General features: G+C 34.7%; 1 protein-coding gene across 1 annotated transcript in view; it reads left to right on the top strand.

The window, feature by feature from the left end:
• Positions 1–22,031, top strand: part of Gas2 (growth arrest specific 2) — a 118,456-nt gene that overhangs the window by 66,432 nt on the left and 29,993 nt on the right. The window contains exon 7 of the mRNA XM_070032713.1: positions 4,931–5,038. Coding sequence (XP_069888814.1) covers positions 4,931–5,038 — 108 coding nt within the window. The remainder of the gene's footprint in view (positions 1–4,930; positions 5,039–22,031) is intronic.

Below are 22,031 nucleotides of genomic sequence, written 5' to 3'. Positions count from 1 at the left end.
TACAGGAAAGGAGATTTCTCCTTGATTTTCATTTCTCCTTCTGAAACTTTGACAGGCAGATTGAGATAAGCAGAAACACAATAATTTATCTGAACAATTAAGGGCTCTCATTTCTCTTGAGGGCAGCAAAGGTAAACATGCATCAAAGTAACTTAGCCAATATAATTTGCATTTAATTTCTTTTGGGTAAGACTGTTTAACCCATTCAGGGAATAATGAATGGGAGAGACATTTAAATTTAAAGTATCTTACAGTCTTCTTAAGGATCAGTCACACATCTTGATTTTTAAAATACTTTATTCTCTTATGAGAAAGAGAGCATTTTTTCCTGGGGCACCATAGCACTCCCTACTCATTTCCTTTGAACTATGATATTGAGTTATGTTCATCAGTGCCATATAGTCAGGGTTCAAGATCACGGCTGTGGTCATCTGGCTAACATCACCTTTTACCTCCTAATCAAATGAATCATTTAATCTAATGAATATTTCAGTTCTCAAAAGATGAGAGTTCTTCCTGACACTTACACTGTTGAGCAATTTACTCTTGAAATGCTTCTTTACGAATATTCCTCTAATCAGAATGGCCAAACCATATCATAACCTGGGTTAATTAAAACTGTTTTTCCATAAAATCCAAGTTTAAAGCCCAACCTCACTGACATGTCACTTCAGTCGCCTTGTTCTGGTGTAATGTGTGTTTTCTAGCTATTCAGTCTCTGGACTGGTTTCATTGTTATTTCCTCATCCTACCTCCTACTCCTCTTTTATGTCTAATTTTAAGTATCTTTCATCTCCTAATGATAAGGTTGTGTTACAGTCCATATGCAGTTTTTCTTGTCATTTCCTTTCTTTTTGTCATAATTACATAGTTCCTTTCTTTTTGTCATAGGGGTCATAGTTACATAAGTCAGGTAATGAGCACATTTCTTTTTGAACAGTATCACCTCCTCCCTCATTTTCTCCATTTTTTTCCTCCAGAATCCCCACCTCAGTTCATTTTCAAAATAGTGACACTATGTTCCAAATAAAAGTGCCAAATCATTCCTTGCCTTCTTACATACATGTATTGATTTGATGAGGCATTTATCTTCTAGTATATTTATCTTCTCGTATCATTTCTAGAGAGATATAGTCTTAATTTTCAGAGATGAGATGCACATTTATTAATCTTTGTCTGTCCAGTTCCACATTTGTTGGTCATATTATCAATGTAGGTAATTAAAGTTTAAAAATATCTGCTCTGTCTCATATATATCTGCTTTGCTCATGCTGTCTAGGAGCATATGTGCTTTTCAGCTCTATTGTAACTTTACAAAGGGTAATGTTGCCACTGGATGCCACTTATGTGAACCACGGAGAACTACCCCCAAATGACTCCTCTCTCCAGCTATCTCTTATAGCTAGCTGTGTCTCATGAGAACTGGAAAAGACAGGAGAAGACCAGGAAGTGGTGAAACAACTCAATGGAATTAGCAAAGTTTTACTAACACTCTGGTGTAGACAAAAGAACAGCAAGACAGAAAGACCAATAAAGGCAAGGCAGTTGTTCTGCAGAGATTTCCTCTACTCCAATTTCTATTCTTTCAACTGAGAACAATGGAGGGCATTCAGAAGGGTTGTAATCCTTCTTTAAAGTTTATAGGAGTCTGAGAAAGTAACAGTCAGTTTTGTTAATGAGGGGGGGGTGTTGATTAAATATAGGTTATTTCAGTAGTATTGTCAGCTATAAAATACTCTATCCTGTAAGCCTTGACCATTTTTCAAGTGATATTTCACCAATAATTTTTCTGTCACTGGATGCCCTGAGAGGAAAAGATTTCTCTGGTTCGATCAGTTTCAGAAATGTAACTTTGTTATTGTCTCCATATAGAGGTTAGAAAAGTGCTTTGGCATGCCACAGCATCTGCAGACGTACACAATAACATCTTATGGAACCTGGAATTTTCCAAATTCACTTGACCACCTCAATTTCTTAAGGTAGTAATCATCCTATGCTGAGGCTAGGTACACAGAACTGTTTGCATGCTGTTTATGTGACAGTCTTTACTGAAGTGTTTTGTTTCAGTAATGGTGGAACAGAGAGAAAAGTAATTTGAGCCTCCTTAATGACTTCAATGAGAATTTCATACGTCTAATATAAAAAGGAAATGGTTTCTATGACAACTGTATAGCCTCAGGTGCAGCAGTTGAGATTTGAAATTGATGTACCATAACAATTGTTTTAGAACCAAGGTATAAAATAGTCCTTTCAGTGGTCAGTGTCTAGTTCATATAGACTATTTTTTATGCTCACAAAGTTACTATCTGCAATGGCAAAAAAGGAAGGATAAGGGAGTAGAATAGTAAAGGAAGGAATCGGAGGAAAAAGAAATGAAGAAGAAAAGGCAATGAAAGGAAAAAAACAAACAAAGAACTGAAAGTCCTGGATTAAGATGATCAAATTCCAATGGATTCAGCAAGAACTCCCATTCCGAAACCTTCAATGCTTCCCTTAGATTGTATTCTTTAATACTTAGGGGAATAGTGGAGAAAATAGGTGACATTTAATGTGGCTAGTGCAGCCCACATTCCTTAATCAAGATATCATGAAAGAAGTACAGTGGAGTTCATTGAAATTAATTTATTCTCCAGATGTCCTGATAGTGAGATTCTGCTTAGACAAAATGGTTGGGGTCAGGTTTAGTTCTCTTTGCATTCCCTTGTGTTGAGCTAGTTCCACACAAAGAGTTGAATACAATTCTAAGAAACCTTTCTTACCTTCTTCCTCTTTGCATCCACTTCCTCGGTCTGGGGAAGGGAGATAGAATACTTCTGAGTAATCAGGCTCCTCTTGAAATCCCATTTCAACAGAAAAACTGGCTAGCTTCCTAGCCAAGAATAGAACACCTGCCAGACTGTCTTATCCCAAGGTAATATAAGAAGCACAGATGTCATCGTTCACTGTTTGCTCAACAATATATTTCCACTGCCCACAGTCTGGTCTTGTCTTTTCCATTTCTTCTACTATCTTTCACACAGTTACAAAAAAAAAAGCCCCTTCACTATTATAATCAAGTCCATCTTAAAATGAAGTAGACATTAGAAAAGGTCATTAGAACATTTTCTTGTACTTTATTTCATGTGACACCAGCCATTTCTGTGTTTCCTATCAGAAAGCTGCACAATGGAAATCCTTTCCCGGCAGATCTGAGACTGTTATTTCTTTGCAGAAAAATCACACCAGTGCCAAGTTACTGTTTGTGAGGAAAGTTAGGGGCAAAATGTTGAAAACTTTATGACAAACTCTGTGCATACCCATTATGTATCACAGGATGCAATGAAGGGCACTGTTGTCATGGGATGAGTAAATGTAGTAAATTGACACATGTCTTAGATTTAATATCTACTGTGGTATTTTTTAGGAATGTATATTGTCATTAACTGTAGGCACTAAGACGTCCACTTGATCTTGAACATATTCCTTTTAGCTAACCCTTATTAGGTATTCTTTGGCCTACATCTCTTTGTTTTACTAAACTGTAAGTAACCACTCTAACTCCATTTCTATGATACCAACCTTGCTTATATTCCTCATATACACAAGATCCTGTCTTTTTGAGTGCCTGCAGTTGTTTTTTTCTTTAACACATCACACATGGGTATTTATATTGTTGGAAATGACAGAAAAGACTTTATCCTAAAGGAACAATATTGAATTTTTATTATTCCTGAGTCTACTATGGTCATTTATGATAAATATCTTGGTAATTAATAGTAATGCTACAGCAAATATGAGAATTTAGATTTTTCTTTGAGATACAGATTTCCTTTTATATGAATACATAGCAGCATCAGTAGTAGTAAATTATGTAGTAACTTTATTTTAAGGAAATTATGTAGCAACTCTATTTGAGGAACTACTATATTATCATTCATAATAGGTGGATATTCCCTACGATGAATGACAATTTTTTAAACTTATCGTCAGTCTCCAACATCTCCATGAAAAAAGTAAAACTTGGTTGAGAAAAATACAGATCATTGTATTCAGAATGTTAACTTGTTCTGCTTAGCTGGTTTCTCAAATATAGGCTCGCTGCCATTTTCATATTTCTAGTTCTTCCATGAAAATGTTCTTGATTAGTGTTTTACTTTGTTTGGTGAGAGGTCAGTAATGAGACACAGAATGACAGATGCTTGTTCTTCGATAGATCTTACCTTATATGATCTTCTGATGGTAACATAGCAGCTATTGTAAGATTTGCACATGTATCACTCAGATTATGTACTTGTAAGGAAGTGGAAATATGTATTTGAGATATAAAAATTGATATTTTTAAGGATGAATTTATGTAAAACACACAAAAATTTAAAGATATTTCCAAAGAAGGATTTAATAAGCAATTGCTTAAAGGGGGTGACTTGTTGGATGACTCTGAATGAATTAGATATCATTTATTTCAAGAAAATTTAGGATTCAACAAAATATGAAGTAATCTATTTTGAGAATGATTTAAATTGAACATATTTAAATAACACTGACAAAATAAATTTTGCTAGCATATAATCTATTCTATTTTTATACAAATACTTGATTTTAGCTTTCAATACACTTTCTTATCAAGCCAGTGTAAGCAATCATCTTAAATCACCAAAAAAAATAAACACAGCTCTTCGTTCCTATAGTAACAACTGAGACACACATGGTAGGCTTTCTGGTCATGACTGTCATTGACCCCATGCCTTCCTGCAGTTCTTGATTTCAGAAGATTGCTTCCGTACTTGGATGTCATCCAACTGTTGTTATGCAGTGTGATACTCCTCTGCTCACATGAGTCCATAGTTATACAACAAGTTTTAAAATTGTCAGTTGTCCAGGAACTTGGGAAACAAAAGTGATCTAGACATAGAGATTTAGGGGAATGACCTCACCTGCTTTTCTATTTCAGGTGAAACGGATTTCTGAAGATCCTCCTTGCAAATGTCCAAGCAAATTCTGTGTGGAGAGGCTCTCCCAGGGCAGATATCGAGTAGGAGAGAAGATTCTCTTCATTAGGGTAAAGTTGTACTTTTACTTATTATCTTGTTCTTTATGAGATATTGATTGGGAAAAAGGGCAAAAGAGAGTGATAAGTAACTAAGCAGGAACTTGAAATGAAGTTAGTAAGTATGAGCACTTAATATACATGATAACATATCACCAAGGGCTAAGTAAAGATAACAATCTTTATTTTTTATACACATACACAAATACATAAATAGACAGAAGATCAAATACAATGTTTTGTATACTTATATCTTTTCTAAGGCACTATACCTACCTCTTGTATGAAGAATGGAAGCAATGTTCTTCCCTGGTCTTGCATACCTAATGCTATAGAAATTGTTTTCAATAAATCTGGTTTATGGTACAAGTGAGAAGAATGAAAGCTCAATATTATAGGAAGGTCAAATAGTAATGGACAAAAACTGATGAGTAAGATTGATTGTATTAATATTTGATTTGCAAATCTTTGTCCATTTCACAATCATACTAAATTAAATCCTTTTAAGTCATAAACAATTTTAGATTGTAATGAGTAACTTAATCAACTAGCATTTCAGAGCTTTCACACTGAATCAGTTTTGCTAATTATCAAAAGATGTTAGTCGCTCAAAATAAGTTTGTGACTTTTGCAAAGACCAGGAATTACTCCATGAAAAGAAAACAAAAAAAAATCAGCAAACCATACTGTGTGTTTTATATATTCCTAGAAATCTCCACTCAATAAAAGTGTTTTTCTGCCTTGCAGCTTAGTCATATCCTGATAAGCAAAGTTTAGAATTTGAGGAGCTACGCTCTCATCTCATTTGGATAAATTAAAAATATTTTGCTTGTTAATTTATAGACAAGAATGTATATTGAGTATGTACATTGAATACAATCAAAATTTGTTTTATACTCAAACCTACAGTAGTCTAGTAGAAATTGTGTCTGTGAAAAGTTTTATTAATTTCACATTAAACAGAAGCTTGTTTCTTTGAAGACTCAGCCACATTTGCCAAAGAAAATGTTTAAATATTTTTAAATCTTTTAAGTTAAAAAATCTTATTATTTTAAGTTGGTGTACAAAAAAGTTTCAATTCAACATGTCAGTTTGTGAGTACAATCCAATTCAACCTTAAAATGCAATGTTAATAATTTTGTATTGTAGCCTAATTTTTTAGGTCTGTTTTTAGTGAACTTTACATTTCCAGGTAATAATTGCTATTCTGTATTGGAAACAAAAGGAATATAGTAACAATATATTAATACTATTTGATTCAGAAAAACAATTCTGTGTAAATGTTCTTACCAGGAAAATCATTTTGCATTGTTGTTTTGTTTTTTGTTCTTTATTACAAAGTTAATACATGTTATTGTTTTAGCTAAAGTGTCTGCTTTCATTTACCTTACAAAAATACCATGATTTTGAATCTCCATGGATATGTTGGAATTTTACCAGTCTGGCCTTTCTCAGTGATGAATCAGCCTTTATTAGATTATTAGGCATTAGGACCTTGAATTAGCAAGGCTTTTATTTGTTTAAACAAATAAAGTTTCTTTTTATGATAGAAATGTTGATCATACATGATTATTAAATTAGTTTTCCTTTCATATAAGTTAAATTCTACTATGTGTCAAGAAAAGAAACTATCCATGAACATGTATTCACTGAACTTTGGCTTTCTGCTTGCTTGGTATCTATTTCCAATCTTGTGATTCACAAATCTTCTTCAACTGTCTCTGACAATCCTTAGAGGCATCAGGGTTAAAATTTCACAGGTAGTTCTCATAAACTCTTCAGTGCAAATTCTTTCTATTTTCTCTTGTTTGTTGAACTGCTTAGGCGAAACACATCTCATTGATGTACACATGTTTAGCTAGTACTTTTGATTTGTGGCTGGAAATGTAATAGACTATAAAGGGATCATCAAGGGAGCAGAATTAGTATCACCTGGAAATTTGTAAGAAATACAAATTCTTGAGATTCCCCCAAAACTGAATTGCATCAGAAATTTCAACATTATGGAGGACCCCGCAATTCATGCACTTTGTTTATTTTCTTGCTTGTGTGTTTTTGTTTTGTGAGTTATCTTTTCTGGCACTGGGAAGTAGAAAATCAGGGTGAGTGAATGAATGGTGAACTTGAAGTTCAAACCGGTAACTATGATTACTAAGCTCCTAAATTTATGTTCTTTGCTACCAAATAACATGAATTTCTTTACTTGCAATTTTTTTGAATATTCACTGTACTAATTCTGGAAGGTCTTCAAGACAACTTTTTATTACTTTATATATACATACACATATACATTTATATGTACATGTGTTTCAGATAGACAGATGATAGAAATATAAGCATAGTTTCTTTCCTTCAGTTGTTTATTTAGTCATTCCTTCATTCTAGAGAAGTAGCTGGGCTAAGAAGTCCTGAAAGCATCTTTAGGGAAAGGTATTATAAGTAGAAATGTTTTTTTTCTTAATGATATGTGTAACAGAATTATATTGAAAAATGAAAGTTTTCTATATCTTGCTTACTACAGGACTAGTGAATTTGTACTACTTTTGCCTTCCGGTACTATTTGAAAACAATTATTTTCAGTGAAATAACTAGAAACCTTTTATTGGAAAGTAATCTAAAATTTAGGGAGTTATTTATGCTAGATATTTTACCAAGTACATTTTATACATTGTTGGAAAGAATCTTTTCTGCTTTATAACTGAGAAATAGTTTTAACCCTTTTGTTATGGCTAAAAAGTATCTTATACAGTATAAAGTCTCAAATAGATATGATGAATATAAGTCAAGCTCTGCCTCCAACCACAAGACACACCACTCCAAGCTTCCTAGCATGGTGTATCACTTAGACATAAAAATTTGCTCTCAAGATTTGTTTCCCTAAAAGCACATACTTATCACATATTTAAGGCTAAATTATAATAAGGGTCCCTGTGAACATTTTTCTTTAAAATATTCAGACTATCATTGCTTAACAGTAGTGCTTACATGAAAAAGAAATCTATTTCCTGAAAGTATCATGATAGTTAAACATTCGCAACTATTTTTAGGTAGTTGGAGGCTAGGCAATATCCAACAATGTATTATATTGTCTATTTCATTTATGAATCAAAGCTATTTATAACTTTATATAATTTAATATATGCGTTATCTGTCCAAATATCTTTTGATAGCAGTTAGAAGATACTTCTTCCTCAGGGACTCTAGAGTCTTATTGAATCATTACTTTATATAATTTAATATATGCGTTATCTGTCCAAATATCTTTTGATAGCAGTTAGAAGATACTTCTTCCTCAGGGACTCTAGAGTCTTATTGAATCATTACTTGCTAATTTTATTTCTTTTAAAAAATAGATTAATGTATTTCAAGGTATTTTTGCAGTAGAGCTCAACATTTGGATAAAATGTTGAAATTCCATACTAAGACTCTTTTTATTGAAGGGCTTCCCTTCTCCCTCTCCCCCTCCCCCCACACACAGTTTAAGATGTGACTACTTTAGGGCCCCAAAGAAAAGACAAATAATTCAATTTGAGAGTCAGCACGAGGATTTACAATATTTAGAATTATTTTCTTTGTAGTGCTTTTGAATTAAATCATCACAGATCAAAAGAAAGGTCATTCTCTCTGTATGATTTTTTTCTTTATCATAAAAATTCTTCCGACTCGTACCTGTGCAGAAAAAGTCAACTCAATATAACAAAGCAACAAGAGAGGCACTAGAGCCCTGTTTCTATGGTAACAGAACATGGCCCTGTCATCTGGGGTTTGCTCTAAGGGAAGGTCCAAGGATAGTGAGTAATACCACAGTCTTTTCTGCTATTGTGACACATTGATTTACTGTGAGTGAAAAGTATCCAGTTTAAATTCCAAACCTTCCCTGGCAATGAAATATGGGCTGGGGTGCAAAAATGCAAAGGAGTTTTAAGTAGAAAGAAGATTAAAATCTGTGTGCCACACCTTAGAATCAGCCATTACTTAAGAGCAGAATAAAGATTGATGTTGGGGAAAACATAAATTTTCCAATGAATTTGAAAATTTATGAGTGCAGTGATTAAAAATTCAGAATTGGTGTTTTGTGTTTATTGCTAAAAAAGTATATAGCTGGGTTTGTTTCTTCTATAAATGAAGAAAGCTCATTCATTTAGAGTTTCTAACCTTGATGTGAGGTTAGCAGGTATTATTGCATGATGAATATTTCCAAACTCATTCACTTTCTTGTCCAGTTGCCACAAAAGGACACCAACTCACAAAAAGAGAAATCAATTGCATTTAAATGGTATTTTTGTGCCTTGATTTTCATTCTAGTTTTAAATGAAAAAAAATTATTCCCCTATTGAAGATATTTTTATTCACTTGTGTTTTGTCCATGTTCACTGAAGCTAATAAAGGATGTAATGTATACTTTGGTAAAGCATCTCTCAAAAGACCTTGTAAATGTTATTAAATCCTCTTAATTCCTCCTCTCTGAGCAAAGCATTTATCTTGGAGAAATGCAAATAAACAAATGACTCGTCTTTGCTATAAAGAATTTAAGCCAAGGCATGTTTTCCTTCTGAAAGATACCCTTTGAGGTTGAAAAAAATGAAAAAATACAGAAAAAATAAATTCATTCAGATTTACATAAGATGATAGCTTGATATTATATACATTCATACAATTTTTAAAAGCACACACGCACAATTAAATTTGATACTTATTTCAAGAACAGAAAGAATGGGTAGTACAATTAAGCAGGTCTCTATACTCTTAAGGTACACAATTTATTCTGCTTCTATGACTTAAGAGATAAATCTAGTGTGCAATAAATATGTGAGAGCCCCAAATCAAAAATTATTCTTTCCTGGAATTTGCCAGTATTGGTCATTCAATGAAGGGTACTTTTTTAAATGTGTCTACCTTCATGATTTTTGTTAAGGTTTCTTATTCACTCCCAACTCAGTTAAAAAGGTGAACTGTGCTTTTAAATTGTGCAATAATACTCCAGTGTTTCTGTTCACTTTGAAGAATTTTCTATTGTCATTATGCTGAAGTGAGACTGTATGGCATTTTTCTTTTTCACTAGCCACAGATCAAAACTATTTAAACTTATTGAAAATCCCTATTACTTCACTGAGAGCGCACACAGTTACTATTATTTACATTCCCTGTGTATCCATTGCCTAATATCTGTACCATTAGGAAAAATCTTGTTCCATATATGTGTACATTTATATAATGATGTGTTGAATGTGTACCTATCCACCTCTCTGTATATCCATATATGTATGTGTAATAGTTTGTGCTCTGAAAATGAATTAGTTAATTTAGTACAATAATTTGACATTTTAATCAATTTTAAGAGCAAACTGAATTTGACATTTTTTCATTGCTGGAACTTGAAATCTCTAATCAAGAATCCTGTGAGACACATTTTGCATACACATGGACACACATGAACATACATTATCTAGCACTTACTGATGGCATTCTATACATTAGCTGTTGGCGTAAGTGCTTTTCTTAGATTGTTTTACATCATTCTAACAACTTTTTGAGGTAGGCACTAATAATATGCTCATTTTAAGAATAAGAAAACTAATTGTTAGAGCTTCTAGGAAGAGTCAAAGACATTATTTGAAAGTAATCTATATTCCTGCAGAGCCCACATTTTATGGGAATTACTTTATTTATTTGTTTGTTTTTCACTTATTTATTTATTTTGGGGACAGTCCTGGGCCTTGAACCCAGAAGCTGAGCAATGTCTTTGTTTGCTCAAGGTGTCCTATCACTTGAGCCATACCTCCACTTCAGGCTTTGAAAATTTTATTGGAGATAAGAATTTCATGGACTTTGCTGCCTGGCTGGCCTCCAACTGTGATCTTCAAATCTCAGACTCCTAAGTAGCTAGGATTACAGGTATGAGCCACTAGCAAAACCCACAGCTTAAATCATATACCATTCCTTCTACTTGTAGATTGTCTTTTGTCTTTTGGCATATCATTTTTTACTGTATTTGTAGTCTTTAAACTTCTATTAACAAATTGACACTCATTAAATGTGTAGCTCTTAATTTGCCTCATTCTTTTCTGTATGCTTTATCAAAACATGGAATTTTACAGCCCACTTCCTGATATGGAGTCAGACAGAGAACTTAGGAAATAGTCTTACAGAAGAGCAGCAACCATCAAATATGAAAATAAAATGAGAATGCTGAACAAATGTGAATTTTTAAATATTCAACAAATATTTGTTTACATTGATTGAACATACTTGAAAATTCCACCAGAAGCAAAACTCTTTTTCTAGCAAAGTGTTTGAGGCCAAGAAGTAGTCTCAGTTTGCTGTATCACACAGTTTTCTTCACACTTGGCTTTTGCTCCATTAAGATTAAATTGCCTTAATTTAACTATATACAGAAGAAGATTAAGTTGCCTTCTGTACTTTTTATATGTGTTCATCAAAGGCTCTAAACTGAGCTCATCACCAAGTGCAAATCAAAATTTTTACCACAACTACTACTTCTAGTTCTCTAAAATCAGATGCTTAATAATTTAAAAAATATTTTTCTTAACAGTTTTTAGTATTATAATTTGGTATCAGTGAAGATACTTTTACCTGGTGTTCAAGAGACATTTGCTTATACATTAAAAGTCAATGTGATCAATCATTTACTTATGGCATTGTTGTGGAAAATGTCTCCCAAACAACTTCCTTGAGATAAATCAGCCACTAAAGGTTTGATTCAGCATAAATCTCTTATATCTGAATTCCATGTTTTAAACTTCCCACAATTAAAATTCCCTTAAAGTCTTCCTTAAACTTAACATAAAGGAAAATGGTTCATTGTTCACATTGTATACTAAATATATTGATTATGAACTTTAAATTACAAAGTAGGCATTTCCTAGTGGAATTACAAAGCTTATGAGTTCCCCTTTGCAATTCTTCCAACAAGAATATTTGTTAGTTTTTATGCTCTATTCTGACATAAATGTGAATGATTTTTTTGTAAATGGAGAAAAATGAAATAATTATACATTATATGTGGTGCTCTTGAATTATTGATGAATCTTCTAGCAGCTGGAGAATAAACCTGTGAAATGTGTCATTATAAATGGCATATACTTCTCCCACGGGGCTCAAGTTACATAAACATCATGCAGCCAGACTCATTAAAAATGTACTTTGCAAATGTGGCCATCTTCAGTTTGAACTCAATAATTTCAAGCTATGTGGCACAACTGTTTCCATTACAGCCTCCATAATAATAAATTAGAACTCATTTATTTAGTGCTTTGTTTTGCACAAAATTAGTAAGTTAAGTTTGGTCATTTTAGATCTGGCCTTGCAATTCCCTCTGAAAATTCAGTTCCTCAGTACAAATTTGTAACCTTATTCTTTCATTCAGCAGGTGCCTTTTTCATGTAGACCACTCAGCCTTCCATTACAGTTCATTGGAATGGTGTTTTCTGACTTTAATCAGTGTTAATTGTAATAATTGATACTTTCCTAACTGTAGTATTAACAAAAATTTTTATAGCATTAAATTGAAGTATGGCTATACATTGTTTTACCATATGGTCTTCCTATTTCCTGCCATCTTGTTAGAAGCAGAAGCATTTAGAAAGAGTTCTTCAAATTTGAAGAACTCTTTATACAGATTTGAGGAGAAAGGTAAACTAGTTGTCCTTAAGATATATCACTTAATTTTCAAAAGAGGAAATTACTGACACTACTAAAAACAGAAAAACCTCAGTAATTGTATTTGCCATGTTTCTTGCTAAAAGAACCCTAGCAAGAAATCACAACAAAGCATTGCTTGTCTCATAACTGCCGCCTTTTGTTTACATACCAGCTTCTCATGTTAGCTTCAATCCCTCAATACCATACGGGTCCACTGTTGCTAATTACAACTGAGAGTTCTTACAATCCAGTTTATTCTGGAAAAAATAAAGTTTCTTGGATTATACATTCCATGAAAAATATTATCATTTGAGACATCACCATGTAAAATATTTTCTTGAAATTTTATATAAATCAATCCATCCAATACTTTGTTTCCTTTCTTTTAAATGTCCCTTGTCATATTTTTCTTGAAATCCAGCCTTGTAGAATATGAGAGACATAATTGAGTAGATTTTCTGAAGCCTTTTTTAAAGGCAGATAAAGATAATTTCAGATTCATTTTGTGACCTTTGCCAAAGGCATATAATCTCAAGAATCTTAATTCAGTAACACCCACATGAAGGAAACCATTAGTTTGTCATCATATACCAATGTATTAGTCACGACTATGTCATTAAGCTCAGAACTAATTTTCATTAAACATTGTCCTTTGAAGACCAGGGTGTTTAAAAAGGAAGAAAGAATGAAAGAAATGTAAAATGCATCCTGCCTAACCACCCGGTAGACTAAGCTCTGGTATGCTTTATACCTGCACAAAAAAGTAGCCTCACCACAAGGTACAAGTCACAAAGTTGTTTTTCCACTGTGATGTTCCTCTGTAGTGCTCAATAGATTATGATTTATTGTTACGAGTTATTGAGAAAATACAAGAAATAAATAAGATCCCTGAGTCTGGCTATGGAAACATGGCTGGCTTTGCTTGGGAAAAACAGTTTCTCTTAAGAATACCCTTGTTGGGGCTGGGAAGGTGGCTCAGTGGTAGAGTGCTTGCTTTGCATACATGATGCCCTGGGTTTAATTCCTCAGCACCACATAAGCAGAAAATGCTGGAATGGCACTGTGGCTCAAGTGGTAAAGCATTAGCCTTGAGCTGAAGAGCTGAGGGACAGGGCCCAGGCCCAGAGTTCAGGCCCTATGACCCACCAAAAAAAAAAAAAAGAATATCCTTGTTTCTTGTCTGGTTTGCTATAGATTGTGGGTGAAATGGTAAGAGGCTTCAGAGTGATTTTCACACATCACTGTCAGTGCAGACTTTTGAGCACCAACAATAGGAATAGACTCTCCCTTCATGCTTTGTTTCTGTAGATCTCTTGAACAAAACATATTAACCTACATCAACTAAAGGAAAGAGAAAGATGAAATAATCCAAGAATGGGATGGACCCTAATAGATACTAAATGAATAAATAAATAAGTTTATATATAATAAATTATTTAAGTAAATTACAGCCTTGATAATAGTCATGGGAATGGAAACCCCTCAAAGGTGATTTTTTGTTATCACCTTGCTTAGAGCAGCTAGAACATTTTATTCAGTCCTTTAACAATTCACCTTTCAGCTAAACTATATGTCTCCTTGTAAAAACACTAGATAAGAATGCTGTATAAATGCACTTTTAATTTCAAGAAAAGAAGTGGTAGAGAAAAGATTGCTCATGTGTCAGGCAGTTTCCTGAACAAAAATATGCATATATACTGGTAAAACTTTATTGTATATAAAAAAGGAGACCTAGAGACTAGCATAGGAGAATATAAAGGATATCATGAAAGTTGGAACAAGATGGCAGGATATTTCTCCAAAGTAGGAAGCTGCACAGTGAAAATAAAGATTTAATTGATATAACAACTTTTCCTAGACTTTACTAGACATCTTATGGACTCTGATACGTTGCTCTTGTGGAACTGAGAGCCCAGACTCCATGTCTGCCTCACAGGTAAAATTATTTCCTTACCTGTATCTTTTGTTTTGGAACAGGAGACCAAAGGACTCCAGGAAAGTGATAATGTTTGTATGGCAAAATGTCAACTTCTGAATAACACAGAGTATAATTGTCATAGTACGTATGCATCACTTCTCATTTAAAGTGGATCACTATGCTGTAAGCGTTCCTTTACTGCAGAATGGGAAGAGATACAAAAATGCTCATTCTCATCATAGAGGAAAAGTTTTCTTTAATCTTGTCACGAAAGGTCACAGTTTGCACTGGTAGCTGGTGTTTCTGTGCCTTTCTGCTATGGAAATGGAGACTCTTTTATGAACTTCATATCTCTTGTTTCAGTAGGGTCTTCATGGTTGTTACTATGTCTCCACAGCCAAAACAAAGCAGACATTTAAGGTAATTACTTAGATAATTAAGGGAAAAAAATATCTCTCCTTCACTTTCATTGTGGATCTTTGGCTTCCAATCAGAAGAGGAAAGTTGGGCATTCAAGGATTTTATTTACTTTTCAGTTAGGTTCTAAACAGCTTCTCTATGATTTTCCTGGAATATTAGCTAAAAACCAAACCAAACCAAACCAAACATAATGCAGCCTGAGTTTTATTTGGAGTAAAGCACAGTTTTGCCTTTGTCTTAATGTATTTCCCATGCAGCAATACTTATTATTAAAATCTCATAAAGTATAAACCTGGGTTTAACTTCTATATTTAATATTATCTCTGTCATTACTTTGGGATATTTTATATAGTATGCTTTTGGAATAAAATTTAAGCACAGCTCAAATCCAGAATGTTTCCATCTTACTCTCATGGCACAGCCTGCCCTTTGTGGTTTAACACATATGGAACCTCATGGAGCCTGGCCAAACTTCTCTTCTCCTGACACCATGCCTAACTGCCAGACATATTAGCAGCATTTTACCTAGTTAGCATGTGTGATTTATTACTTGAGAGGGATCAAGCGTGGATAGAACTTAAGTTTGAGGTTCTGAGTTTGCCAGTGCACATGAGAATTTAGTGGTTTTCAAATTTTGATCTAGACAAAAAGAAGTGTATTGAGAAACTCTTGTATATTGTCTAAAACTACAAAATAATTAGTAGGGGACATGCATTTCATGAGCTTTTTATTCTTTGAATAGGTTGAGCATATCCTCAGATTAGGCTATAAGATTCCTAAGCATACAGTTGCATGCATGCCTTCATTTGGCACATATTCCTCTATTCATCCACCAAATATGTGTGTATAGGACACATAAAAGAGAAATTGGAGCCGGGCGCTGGTGGCTCACGCCTGTAATCCTAGCTACTCAGGAGGCTGAGATCTGAGGATCGCGGTTCAAAGCCAGCCCAGGCAGGAAAGTCTGTGAGACTCCTATGTCCAATAAGCCATTTAGAAAACCAGAAGTGGCGCTGTGGCTCAGGTGGTAGAGCGGTAGTCTTGAGCTGAAGAGCTCAGGGACAGTGCCCAGGCCCAGAGTTCAAGCCCCACAACCGACAAAAAAAAGAGAAAGAGAAAGAGAGAGAAATTGGGAAACCTAAGAGTTTGATATCTGTGTAAGCTCTGGGTTTTGTGTGGTGTGTGTGTATGTGTGTATAGAATGTGTGCATGTGTGTACAAATATTGTACATATTGGTTATATATAATTATTCTGGCAATTGCCTATAATTGAATTGGTTATCTCTGTTTATAGGGGACAAGCAATTCTAAAATTCCCTCAATGAGCCTATTAATATATCATAGAATGTAACAGTGAATGGCTAAGTTGGATTGGGAAAACACCAGACTCAACTTTTCTCAGACCCTGTTGAAAGACACTGCCTGAAGGCTTAGGAGGCATGATAACTATTAAATGAACCTGAAACCTCAGTCCGTGGAGGTAATATGACTATGACAACCTTCACCCTTTTCATCACTGAAGCTGATTGAACCACTATTGATGCTAGTGTTCCCTTTCCTTTTCATTCCTCAGGTGTCAGTTGGTCAACCTGACAGGTGTTTCTCATTGTTAATATATATAGGTACATATATGTATATATATATGTATATATATATATATATATATATATAATGTGTTCTTTCTACTATTCCAATTGCTGCACTTCCTGCTTCTCTTCAAAGTAATACTTTACTTTTTCACAAGTGTCTTTTAAAAGGGCCTGTGTTTTGAACAAGGCAGACAAGAAATGTAGTTATCTGCAATATGGTAGTCACAATTCTTCCTATTTTAGGGAGAGTCATTAAAGACAACTTCTGAAGTTAGCACAATGGCAGTAGATGGTTGGTTGTACATGCGAAGTCTTCAGTGGAACTGGCTTGTTACTTCTTTGGGTGGAAATTTAAATCCCCTTTGGACAAGCTAAATGCTTTATGAGAGTCCTCTTCTCAGCTTTCCCTTTTACCCCTGAGAAGTGGGAGGAAACTTTAACAAGTTTTAGGGCTGGTGTTCCCATCAGATCCTGTGTATTTCATCCTGTCTAAACACAAACATAGCATTACAACCCCAGCATTATTTCAGTTGAAAAATAGGTATATTAAAATCTAGGGCTGATGGTATGGCTTATGTGGCAGAGTGTCTGCATGTCAAGCACAAGGTCCTGAATTTAAACACCAAATGCAGCCAATAAATTGATTTCCACTAAAGTTGCTTCAAATCACGTGCGAGATTTACTTCTTGTATTTTATTTCTCAGAGACCCTGGAATTCACAAAGAAAGATTCCGGGGCTAAATTGTATTAGTTGACACCCTTCTGCTCCTTCAACAATCAAAAGGAGCTTGTCAGTGGGGGCAGGCTCTTTCTGGGTTATCTGTGAATGCAGGACATTCTGAGAGAAAGCCACACACTTCCCAGAGAGTGGGATCATAGGTAAACATGGCTTACAAGTCTTTGCCATGCCTTGGAGCTGAGGGATGAGATACCTTTGAGTCTCTTCATACAGTACCTTTTGTCTACAACTCCTGGAGATGGCAGTCTATTGTCTGTTGTCTTACTGCACTCTTTCACTGTTTTCTGGAGGAAATTCAGTGGTTTGAATTTTTTGGAAGCTTTGAGAAACTATCTTTATTTCTGTGTATCTTCACCATGTCTTTGCCCAGCTTTCAGTTTTCTCATTTCAAACAGCTCGTCATGGATGGGATTCACACCCTTGTCATCTTTACTTCTTCTGTCCACAGCTACTCCTCTAATTTTGCGCCCCCCCCCCATGTTGACCATCTTTAATCTTGCCATGTCTGTGCAGGATTGGAGTATAGAACACTGCTTGATGTTTATTTGGAATGAAATGTCATTCTCACTCAAGCAACATTCTCCTCTCTAACAGGAAGTTTTTGTTTGTTGTTTATTCTTATTTCCACATCTTAGATAAGTTCTTTTTTACTTGATCAACATTTCAAGACACTACTTCACAGCCAGGCTCCCATAGTAAGTTACAAAAAGGTGAAAAACATATTTACCACCATTTAGATTTCAGTAATTTCTGCACAATGGGAGGCGGCAGCAGTGGGGGATATGTTTACATACTGAAAATATTTGTACTCATCATCTCCTACCTAGACATTCTCAATAAGATCTATGGATGCTCTATTTTCATTTTATGTGCAAATTTCATATTTATTTATATGTGCATGTCAATTTTGCATGATGAATGGTGACATTTCCACATATACTTCTAATGTATTCTGATAATACCCTATTTTACTCCTATTTACATTGTCTCCTCAGTGATCTCCAGTGTTAACTGTGCTATAACTAATTCTCCAAAATAATGCACTAGTTTTTCAACTTACTAAGTATTGGGGCTACTACAAGAAACTTATCTTTAACAGTTTCTCTGGCTTTCCTTAAATAAAGGTTTTCATAACAAGACTTACTTTGATTAAAATGTATTTATTGTGCTGTTGTAAATATATACATTAAAACAACAACTCTTAGATTTTTTTCCCGGTAACGAAGTATTTGAAGATTTATTTGAGAGACCCAGATAATATACTTGAGAGAGCACTTAAAAGGAGACTTGGTGCACTGACTTTGTGACCTGATATGTTACTAGGAAGAACATGGACAATCTCTCAGTAATTTAGATGTGTACTTTCATTAATCTTTCATTTGATGTATTTCTTGGGAATAGATTTAGGGTTAGCATTTTCAGGAGACTTTTACCTACTATGATGCCTTTCAGTTAATTTTAATTTCAAGAACAAAGAAAGGATATTAGATCTAGGTAGGATAAGGTTTAATAAATAAGTCGAGAGTGATCAGAGAAAAAGTAAAACAAGAGTAAAAATGAAGCATAAGTTGTGTGTGTGTGTGTGTGTGTGTGTGTGTGTGTACAATGAAATGTACAAGAAACCATGTTGAAAAATGAACTTTACAATTTAGGTGGGGGAGAGGGGAATGCAGTTGTGGAGGTGGGAGGGAAAGGATGGTAGGGGAGAAACAAAGGAGGAGGCAACAATGCTTGATAGGAAATGTACTCATTACCTTGCTCATGTAACTGTAACCCCTCTGTACAGTATTTTTACAATAAAAAAAACTTATTAAAAAAAAAGATCAGGCTGGTGATGAGATACTGGTGTAGAATTGGAGATAAGAGGTACACACATCCAAGCCATGAAGACTGACTTCTATTATGCACAAGTTGGCATTCTTATGACTCAACAAGTAAATTCTAAAGAAGTCTTTAGAATGGGAACAATGCAAGCAGATCACTTCAGACATCACCCTATTTCTACTGCACAGAATGAAATAAAAGAGTAGAAACCAGAGCAACTCCATCCAATCAACTGCATCTTGGGTTGAGAGGTGGGTGGGTCAGGAACTGTGGTAGCACATCCCCATATCTGCCTGAAAAGAAAAAAAAAATCTAGATGCAATGCATATTACCTTTCACTAGTCAGGCTTGAAACGTTATTTTATTTAAAACAGAAACGTTAAGTTAACATTTACCCACTGGATAATAGCTGAAATGCAATGTGTTTCCCCCCCCCCCAACTTTGCTCTGCATCTTCTCTTGACATAGAGTAACTGGCTAGGTTTCAATAGGTCATGATTTCTGTTTGGTAATAAGGGACTTCTTGGGTGAGAATTTTAAACAAAGTAAAATTGGAGGCTAGTCAGAGAAAGTAAAGAAAGAATGGTGGGAAATGATGTTTTTACATTTTATGACTGTAGGTTTAAAATAAAACCTCTGGATAGTGTCAATTGACAAGCCAAATAAATTAAGAATGCCACAGACTAGGACTCCCGTCAACAAGTTTTTTGGGTTGTACTTTATTTTTTTCTCTTAGAAATGAGTTCGTATTCTCCAGATGTCCCTCTTAATCTTAGTTCCAAATTTGCCTGGTAATTTAGGACATGTTGCCTTTCACATAGCAGTACTTATTTTTCTCTTTATCTGCCCCCACAAAGCTTTACAATGAGACCAAGGCATTTGCATTAAAACAGTTCCTTGGGCCAAAATTTCACCCCCTAGAGTAGTATTTGTCCATTTATTTATGTGCTTATTTATTTATTTTAAAGGTCATGTATAGTGGGGCTACAGGTACATACAGAAGGTAATAAGTACATTGTTACTACCTCCCTCTTTTTCTCCTACTTTCCCTCCTCCACTACTTACAACTTTCTTTACTTGAGTTTATTAGGTTTATACTCAAGAAGTAATGATTCCCAATGTGTGGCTGATTCCACAGGTCTTCCATCTCATGGTACCAATAACAAATAAACACCTACTGTGTACCTAGCCTTGATTTCATGTTTAGAATAGAGAACAACACAGTCTGTGTTCATATTCTGGAAAAAGGGAAACAAACAATAAACACTCAGCTCAATGATGAAATAGTGAAAGACCTGATATAATTATGTAAAATTTTAACAGGCATGTGGTACTTCTGACAGTTACTTGATCCTCTCCTTTATGTAATAAAATATCATGGCTGTGTTTTCTTTCTTTCTTTCTTTTTTTTCTTTTTACAGGTCCTGGAGCTTGAACTCTGGACCAGGGGCTGTCCCTGTACTTTTGTGCTCAAGGCTAGCGCTCTACCATTTGAGCCCCAGCTCTACTTCTGGCTTATTTATTTTTACTTTTTATTTTTTTAGTTTAGTGGAGATAAGAGTCTCATGGACTTCCCTGCGCAGGCTAATTTCAAACCTGATCTTCAGATCTCAGCCTCCTGAGTAGCTAGGGCTATGGGCATAAGCCATTGGCACCAGGCCTTGTGGCTATATTTTAATACTTTATTTATAAGTAAAAGACATTGGCTGTGTCCTGTGGACTATAATTTATTGACTTATGACATAGATCATTAAGTAAGTTTATTTAAGTACCAGTGTGAAAGAAACAAGACCTAAACGTTAATATGGAAGAGAGCTATGACTGTTGTTTGGATGTTAAGAGATTTCCATGGTTAAGATACATCTGTATCACAGTTATTAAAGACCATGTTGCCAATCCCATGTATTTAGGTAAATATGTAAAAGCTAAGTTACAAATTACAAATTTTAAGAAGCAAGGCAACCCAAGAATGGTACAAGGACTCAGGCTTATCAGTAAGCTTCAGCTTTCTCCAATCTGTATATACATTTCCATGATATTCATCAAATCATGATACTCTCGCTTAGCTGTTCTACTGAGGCACTACAACACTGAATCCTGTTTTTGTATGTGCTGCCGTGAGTAAGTGGATAGTGTTTTGTTATGATCTTAGGAGCAGAGCCCCAAGCTGGCATAGAGCATCACATGGAAATAGTAAATTGGAAATGCATGCATGTCTCCTCTGTTCTCTCTCTTGAAGCCATCAAGGTTCAATCATAGGAGCCCCACTTGAACTCCTTATTTTCTCCTAACCATCTCACAATGGCCCCAGTGCTAATCATCACAGTCAGAATATGTTGACATCTGCTTTATAATTTACAAGAGGGGACTGACATCCAACATGAGTTTTGGAGGGGAAACAAACCATATTAAATCATAGCAAAGTGAAAAGGTAAATGGGAGACTACCATAGAAGATGCTGAAGGTAAAGCCAAAAGAAACTATTGGAATTCGTTTCATAAAATATTATTTTATATGGTCATATGAAATGAACTCCAAGAAAGGGAAATGAGATTTTTCTCAGTTGCTGTTGTTGCTGTTTTTGTTTTCTTTTCCTTTCATCTTGTTTGTTAGTTTGTCTTTGGGAAGGTAGAATATGGGTGAACAAATACAACAGTGGTATTCACTAGATACTATGTGGAAAATGAACTGTTCGTCTTGTGAGTGGGACAGGAGGGACACACTGGGAGAGAGTGAGGGAAGGGGAGACATGGTTCAAAAAGAAATGTACTCATTATTGATTGATGTAACTGTAATCCTTTTATATATCACCTGTGCCATAACAATAAAATATGAAACATTTGATCTTCTAGC

Source organism: Dipodomys merriami, unplaced genomic scaffold (assembly GCF_024711535.1).
Source record: "Dipodomys merriami isolate MVZ:Mamm:240054 unplaced genomic scaffold, mDipMer1.0.p SCAF_21, whole genome shotgun sequence".
In the NCBI taxonomy this organism is placed as follows: domain Eukaryota; kingdom Metazoa; phylum Chordata; class Mammalia; order Rodentia; family Heteromyidae; genus Dipodomys; species Dipodomys merriami.
Note: the sequence above shows the minus strand (reverse complement) of the source record. Positions and strands in the feature narration are given on the sequence as shown.